This window comes from Camelina sativa, chromosome 5 (genome assembly GCF_030686135.1).
Source record: "Camelina sativa cultivar CO46 ecotype springtype chromosome 5, ASM3068613v1".
NCBI classification, from domain to species: domain Eukaryota; kingdom Viridiplantae; phylum Streptophyta; class Magnoliopsida; order Brassicales; family Brassicaceae; genus Camelina; species Camelina sativa.
This window is the reverse complement of record NC_141884.1, coordinates 40,240,131-40,247,869: the sequence shown is the minus strand read 5'-3', so window position 1 is coordinate 40,247,869 and position 7,739 is coordinate 40,240,131. Positions and strand designations below refer to the sequence as shown.

At 42.8% G+C, this 7,739-nt stretch overlaps 2 protein-coding genes across 9 annotated transcripts; both read right to left on the bottom strand.

Moving 5' to 3' along the window:
* Positions 1–3,944: 3,944 nt before the first annotated feature.
* LOC147945016 (calcium-dependent lipid-binding protein-like) lies at positions 3,945–5,503 on the bottom strand. 4 transcript variants are annotated; one of them, XM_087452104.1, is made up of 5 exons: positions 5,368–5,503; positions 5,114–5,292; positions 4,761–4,811; positions 4,291–4,411; positions 3,945–4,112 (listed from the first exon to the last, which is right to left on the bottom strand). In XM_087452104.1, exons 2-5 carry the CDS (start codon positions 5,204–5,206, stop codon positions 4,063–4,065), a joined length of 315 nt encoding a protein of 104 aa, XP_087308230.1. In that variant the 5' UTR covers positions 5,207–5,292; positions 5,368–5,503; the 3' UTR covers positions 3,945–4,062. The 4 variants fall into 4 exon arrangements, with proteins under 4 accessions (XP_087308230.1, XP_087308228.1, XP_087308227.1 ...); XM_087452102.1 differs by having other exon boundaries at positions 5,114–5,215; positions 5,368–5,494; XM_087452101.1 differs by having other exon boundaries at positions 5,114–5,215; positions 5,319–5,458.
* Positions 5,504–5,574: 71 nt separating this feature from the next.
* Positions 5,575–7,136, bottom strand: LOC147945015 (glycosyltransferase BC10-like). 5 transcript variants are annotated; one of them, XM_087452098.1, is made up of 6 exons: positions 6,701–7,136; positions 6,569–6,615; positions 6,246–6,365; positions 6,036–6,158; positions 5,885–5,927; positions 5,575–5,776 (listed from the first exon to the last, which is right to left on the bottom strand). In XM_087452098.1, the coding sequence occupies exons 1-5, from the start codon at positions 6,861–6,863 to the stop codon at positions 5,886–5,888; spliced, it is 495 nt and encodes a 164-aa protein (XP_087308224.1). In that variant the 5' UTR covers positions 6,864–7,136; the 3' UTR covers positions 5,575–5,776; position 5,885. The 5 variants fall into 5 exon arrangements, with proteins under 5 accessions (XP_087308224.1, XP_087308221.1, XP_087308222.1 ...); XM_087452095.1 differs by having other exon boundaries at positions 5,600–5,776; positions 5,890–5,927; XM_087452096.1 differs by having other exon boundaries at positions 5,600–5,776; positions 5,890–5,927; positions 6,569–6,594.
* Between the last annotated feature and the right edge of the window lie 603 nt (positions 7,137–7,739).

The window sequence follows — 7,739 nt, the reverse complement described above, 5'->3', positions numbered from 1 at the left end:
TTTCGCTCATTTAGTGAAAAAAACCCTACTTTGCAGACGAAACCTTCGGAGCCTCGCCGTCTCACCGACGCCGAAGCTAATGAACGCCGGGCTAAAGGGTTGTGTTTCCGGTGTGATGAGAGGTATCACGCAGGTCACCGCTGTAGACTGAAGGGTCTTCAGGTTCTGGTGGCTACTGTTGATGACACCGAGGAGGGAGAAAACGCAGAAGAGGATGACTCCGCAGAAACGAGGGTCGAAGAACCGGAGTTCGCGGCTCTGTCTATTCACTCGGCGGTCGGAATATCATCACCTAGAACCATGAAGTTGAGAGGAAGAGTCCTCGGAGCAGAAGTGGTCGTGATGATAGATAGCGGAGCCACCCACAACTTCATATCGGGTACCTTGGCTCAGCGTTTGGGAATAGAGACCAGGGGAACAGTGGGATATGGGGTTAGAATGGGAACAGGCTTGGTGGTTAGAGGAAGAGGAGTGTGTCAGAATGTTGAACTGCAGCTTCCAGGGTATAAGATCGTGACTAGCTTCTTACCGTTGGAATTGGGGGAAGCTAACGTGATTCTGGGAATGCAATGGTTAGAAACCTTGGGAGATATGAAGGTAAACTGGAAGGAGCAACGAATGGGGTTCCCGGTGGAGGATGGATGGGTGACTTTATATGGGGATCACAGCTTGAGGAACTCGTCAATCTCACTCAAGACCTTGTGGAAGACAGTGCAAAAAGAGGGAGATGGGTTCTTTATAGAGTATGCTGATTTGCAGAAAGAGTCGAGAGAGGGAGATGACCTGACTCCAGCAGAGTTCCGTGAGCTGTTGGAGGAGTATGCGTTGGTGTTCTCAGAACCACAAGGTCTGCCACCATCGCGGGGAAAGGAACACGCCATCACCCTCAAACCGGGAGCAGAGCCAGTGAATGTGAGGCCCTTTCGCTACCCACATGCTCAGAAAGAAGAGATTGAGAGACAGATAGCGGTGATGTTGGCTGCAGGAATCATCAGGGAGAGCGGTAGTCCGTTTTCCAGTCCGGTGTTGCTGGTTAAGAAGAAAGACGGCAGCTGGAGGTTTTGTGTTGATTACCGTTCTCTCAACCAAGCTACCATACCGGATAGCTATCCCATACCGATGATAGACCAGTTACTAGACGAGCTACACGGAGCCACGGTCTTCTCGAAGTTGGATTTGCGATCAGGCTATCACCAAATCCTGGTCAAGGCAGAGGACGTCCCAAAAACGGCATTCAGGTCTCATGATGGACACTACGAGTTCCTGGTAATGCCCTTTGGGCTCACCAATGCCCCAGCGACTTTTCAATCTCTTATGAATGATGTGTTTCGACCCTACCTGCGCAAGTTCGTCTTAGTATTCTTCGACGATATACTGGTGTACAGCCGCTCAAGAAAGGAGCACCAGGTTCACCTCCGGGAAGTCCTTAACCTCCTTCAACACCACAAGCTCTACGCCAATCAGAAGAAGTGTCAATTCGGGAGTGAGCAAATTGCTTATCTGGGTCATGTAATCTCATCAGAGGGAGTTGCAGCGGATCCAAGTAAGATCAGTGCCATGGTAGAATGGGAAGCACCAACGAACGTGAAGGTGCTGAGAAGCTTCCTAGGGCTTACCGGTTATTACAGAAAGTTTGTTAAGGGGTATGGAGACATTGCTAGACCGCTTACTGAGCTACTTAAGAAAGACCAGTTTGAGTGGAATGAACAGAGGGAGGATGCCTTCAACAAACTCAAAACTGCGATGACCACGGTACCGGTACTGGCCTTGCCTGATTTCAAGGAAGTATTTGTGGTGGAGTCGGATGCTTTAGGAACAGGGTTGGGGGCAGTATTGATGCAGAAGGGAAAACCCATTGCTTACTACAGTCAAACACTGACTGATAGACAGAAACTGAAGTCCATCTATGAAAGGGAGCTCATGGCTATTGTCTTTGCCATCCAGAAATGGAGACACTATTTGTTAGGGAGGAAGTTTCTGGTGAGGACAGATCAGAAAAGCCTCAAATTTCTGTTGGAGCAGCGAGAGGTCAATTTGGAGTACCAGCGGTGGTTGACAAAGCTCTTAGGGTTCGACTTTGACATTCATTACAAACCCGGGTTGGAAAACAAAGCCGCTGATGCCTTGTCACGGAAAGAGGTGTTACCGGAGCTGTTTGGTCTCTCAGTTCCCGCAGCCATACAACTAGAAGAAATCTGTGCGGAGGTCGATAAGGATCCTGAGCTCCAGAACATCATCAGTGACCTTCGAGCAGGAGGGGGATCATATCCGGACTACTCTCTGGTTCAGGGAAGACTGTTACGACAAGGGAAGTTGGTGATATCTAAGTCATCGGCTCTTACTGGACTGATCATGAGAGAATTCCACGATGGGAAGCTTGGTGGACATGGTGGAGTGTTGAAAACACAAAAGAGGATTGGAGAGTTGTTTTTCTGGGAGGGTATGATGACTGACATAAGGAAACATGTAGCGGCTTGTCAGGTGTGTCAGCGCTACAAGTATTCTACTCTGGCTCCAAATGGGCTTCTTCAGCCTTTACCAGTCCCTGAGAAGGTATGGGAAGATATATCCATGGACTTTATAGAGGGATTGCCTAAATCAAGGGGGAACAACGCTATACTTGTGGTGGTGGATAGGTTATCTAAGTATGCTCATTTCCTGTTGATTAAACATCCATTCACTGCGACAGACGTGGCTAACCTGTTCATCCAAGAAGTTCTGCGACTACATGGTTTCCCTAAGTCCATTGTGTCAGATCGGGACAAGGTCTTCACAAGCCAGTTCTGGAAGGAATTGTTTCGCTTGGCTGGAACTAACTTGTGCTTCAGTACCGCTTATCACCCTCAATCTGATGGGCAAACAAAGGTCACAAACAGAGGGTTGGAAACTTACTTACGATGTTTTGCAGGAGAACAACCTCGGACCTGGGCGAAATACCTGTCTTGGGCGGAGCTCTACTACAACTCCTCTTACCACTCCACCATCAAGATGACTCCGTTCCAGGCGGTGTATGGAAGGGAACCACCAACCTTGGTCAGATATGAGAACGGATCCACCTCCAATGCTGACCTGGAGTCGCAGCTGCTTGAGCGTGATGCAGTGTTGAGTCTGATCAAAGAACACCTCCATAAAGCTCAACAACGCATGAAGAAGAGAGCAGATGAGCATCGTACAGAGGTTGACTTCAAGGTAGGGGACCAAGTCTATCTCAAGATGCGCCCCTTCCGCCGTCGCTCACTGGCTAGAAGGATCAATGAGAAGCTGGCTGCATGGTTTTATGGTCCCTATCGGGTGGAGGCAAGAGTGGGAAAAGTCGCTTATCGCCTGAAACTGCCGGAGGAAGCAAAAATACACCCAACCTTTCATGTTTCCCAACTCAAAAAGGCTATCGGGGATCAGGTGGTTGCTACAACCGTACCAGTTCAGTTAACGGAGGATGGGGTGCTCGAGGCTGAACCCGAAGCAGTCCTGGATCATCGTAAGAATTCTGCTTCAGGGCAGGCTGAGGTTCTGATCAAGTGGAAGGGGTTACCAGCTTATGAGTGCTCTTGGGAATGGGTCAGTTCGATGAAGGGACAGTTTCCAGGATTTGACCTTGAGGACAAGGTGAATTTCAAAGGAGGCGGTAATGATACGTTTGAGACTACACACCCTCCTATACTCTACCAATACCGAAGGAAGAAGAAGCAAAGCCCAAGTGGCTAGTAGTCCATCATAATGGATCCAGTAGCTCCAAGAAGATGTAGTGGGCCTTGGAGAGAGAGAGTTATCTAAGTAAGGAATAAGAGTCACTATCTTTCTGCAGAAGACTGTAACAGATATTGGTGTGGGGACAAGGGGCTCAAGAGTAGTACTTATGTAGTAGGTGGGTGAGGGTTGTTTTTATCTATCTTTTGGGTGAAACATTGTGAGGGGGAGGGAAGAGACTCCATCAAACATTTCTCTTGGTTGTAATCGTTGTCTTTTATCAAAGAGTACTTCTTTTCATTGTCGTTTGTTCTGTTCTAAGGTTTTACAAAATACAAAACGTATCATGCTGTAACACCTAAAACAATATTCGGATCACCACCCCATTGTGACTTGACCTTCCTTGAAACTTTGAACACGAATACCTGCAACAATGATTAATTAGGTGTGTGCTCAGGCTTAAAGAAATACTAACATACGAGACAAATGCATGATGTTCTTCTAAGCATTAGGATTCATTAGATTTGCAAGGCATGCAAAGTTGAACAATGGAAGATAAAAAGAATAGCCAACACAAAAAAGATGTTGTCCACTGTACTTTACCTTCAATCTTTGGTGCTACGTTACCCAACGTCAATTTGCTGAACTTCAAGGAAGTAATTCCTGGTGGTCTGTAATCTTCAAGCAGAGGTTGAACAGAATCTCTTATTACCATAGTTGCTGCCTGGAGATTAGTCAAAAGAATAACGAAAATTACACTCTTTGATTGCCAAGCTACGCTGTGGCAAGTGTTTTCCATTCGAACAAATTGGACCTATCTTAGGTGTCAACAAACACTGGATATGTGTACCAGCGAGCCCATTCTAGACAAGCTAAATCTCACACTTCTTCAATAGTTACGAACTTTGGAGTACAACTTGACAGTATAATAAATCTCCTCTTCTTAGGATATCTTCAGTTACCATTATAATTCAGGGTAAAAAATGCTAATGATTTAATAGCCAACTTCCAACCATATATACACGGGAAAAGAAAACACCTAATATTGCAACAAAAGAAGATTAGAATCTCACCTCTGCAATATATGGCCACATCTTGCTCAGTAGTTTATTCAGCCATTTAACCTGAAAAAAATAACGTAAAAAAGGTTTGCAGTTTGAGAATTTTGTTACGTTTGCTGAACAAGCCGAGTGCTTTAACTGTACATAGACTTGTTTCAAAAAGTACGCAAAATCAAGTATTGTTGATGTCATACCAGAACTAGATTTTCTCCAGACGGAGTACAGACTACCGAGGTGAAAAAGTTCTACATTTATATTCTAACAACTCAATGAATCACAGAAATCAAGGACCACCCAAAAATTATGAAAGATGAACTCTGACTAAAAAAGATAACCAAGAGTGACGATGAGATCATGAGAAGTACCTGTTCAAATGCTGGAAACGATATCCACTGGGGGAAATTGTCACCACAAATTTTCTTCAAATAATCCCTGGTAAGAGAGACTAGAAGTTTCATATCAACTGCCTGTCAGAAGGCAAGACGATAAGGAGGGAAGCATCAAACCTAACAGCAGTTCATACGAGTTCGACAACTCATGAAACCTAATGTTAGAGCGAAATTAACAAACCGGAAGGACATGGTTGGCTAAATGCACGGAAGGCCAAAGGAAACCTCACCAAGTGTCTGGATTTGGATCAAGAGGCCAAAGGAAACCACACCACCACGTGTCTAGATTTGAGATCCTTCTGCAATGCTTTCACATCAGCCTGAAAGCCAGAGGAAGACAACACAGCTTTGTCTGCTCTGGAAAAGTTAAAAGAATACAACAGCTTAACAAGAGTCATGCAAGTTTAACTAAGATGAGAAAGCACAGGAGCATTACATCTGACTGACAGCAACACCTTCTAGTTTTGCAATCACCATATCTATATACTTAGTAAGCGTTATGTATATATATATTTAAAACCAAGAATAAGACGACCAAAAACGAGAAACCATAAATGGCATTGCGCTTTAGCAAGTCATCATTATCTCCCACTGATGCGTTTCTCTGCTAGTCCTGAGCAAATTTGACAATCCTTGAGGCTGATGCAACAAAAGAAAAAAAAAAAAAAAACAAGAATACCAAAAGTTAGCTAGAGACAAGAGATAAAAAATAACCAGACAAAGATAAGCAAGTCTCATGACTGCAACCTTACCCGGTCCATAGATAAGCAAGTACGATACAGTGAAACAACTATAAAGACAAAAAAAAAAAAAAAAGAAACGATCACATGTTAGCAAAATCGCCAAGAGAATCCTAAATCGAGATCAAGGGTAAAAAAAAAAAAAAAAAAAACAGAACCTTTGCCGTCGAATTTGGTTGTACCGGTGCAGTAAAAACAAAGCAGTGATAAGAAGGATCACTAAGAGCATGTGTAAGTAATACACGTTCTGCTTCAGTCATGGCTGAGTCACCCCAGTCTACCTGTAAATTAGTAATTGAATCAGACGACTTTAAAAATAAAAGAATGCTACTAAAGAAAAATTCACGATTTGGTAAAAGTGATACAACCTGTATAGTGTCATTAACTTGGTGATCCAAAGGGACCTTGGATCTGAGTTGTAGCCTCATTGAGAATGAATCCAGGTCTAGAGTGAGTGAACATATAATTGAGAAATTGCCATCCTCACCCTGCAAAAGAAGAACGTATTATCATGGAACAAGCTCAATAATACTTAAACATGCTTTTTCTTTTTTTTTAACCTCAATTCTCTATAAAAAATGATTTATAGCTAAATAAGAATACACATACGAACCTCGAGATAGATACTATCTAAAAGAAGCCCCCAACTCTAGTGTAATTATAACTTATAAGCTGAGTTACCCAAACAAACCTCTACCACTTGGGCTCGCCAGTCCTCTGAAACAATGAATTTCAAATCTGAGCATCAAATACACCAGAATCCAAACTAGAGAGAGTGTTACTGAACACAATTAGAGAAAGGAGGAGAGAAGTGTATGTATACCTGAAACTGAAAGCATCCCAGCCCAGACAAACTCGAGAAGGGAGTCGATTCCGCCGCGCAATGAAGTGGATATGAAAGCAATCTGTGGTCTCTCATCGATAGTATGAGCCTCGAGCGAGCGAGCGAGTGAGAGAGAGACGCCGCCGTTTTTTTTTCCTTGCATCCTTCGCCGTTGCCGTAATCGAGTTCTTTGATGATGTAAAATTGGAGAGACCCGACCCGGCGATTGAATCAATGAAGACAGAGGAAGGTAGGAGATCAATCGCGAAACGTTTTCCTCCAGTCAATCTTATTCTTACGGATGATATGAAGATGTTGCAGCAGAGAGTGGCGTACAAATCCAATATCATCAACATTCAACATGACAACCTCGAACCCAAGCCACATCAACATTTTAATTAATAACTTTACCACTCGATCCACAGACTTACTCAATGCAATAAAAAGCTTTTTCTAATATAAACCTAACCCCTGTTTTAAAAATCCCCGCCTAGCACCGATTACGCCCCACAAAATCGTTAGGCCCACCCTCTCTACCTCGTCTAATGACTAATCCCCACCTAGCATCGATTATCCAATTATACATGTCTAATTTGGTTATAACTCGTCTAATCTGATTACTTTCCGCTTAATTTTATATATAATAATTATTTTCAAAGCCAAATATAAATCAAATATTTTCTTTTGTTATTTAGACATTTAAATTAAGAGTTTATGATGTTTTACAATAACTAATGTACAAACTTTTAATGAGAATCATAACTTTTTTTAAAAAAAAATATGTTTTTATGTGTTTACCGTAATTTTAAAGACAATACTACAGTTTTATAATTTATTTTAACATAAACAGAATTATACATATATTTAAAACTATATATTTTTATTTTATTATTAATTTAATAAAATGACTCTAAAACTAGTCTCCGATTAATCTCCGTTTAATCTCCGATTTTCTTGCTAGGCGCTAGGCCCATCCTAACCGCCCGACTAGCGCCTAGCGATTTCTAAAACATGGAACCTAACACACATTATTTAGGTT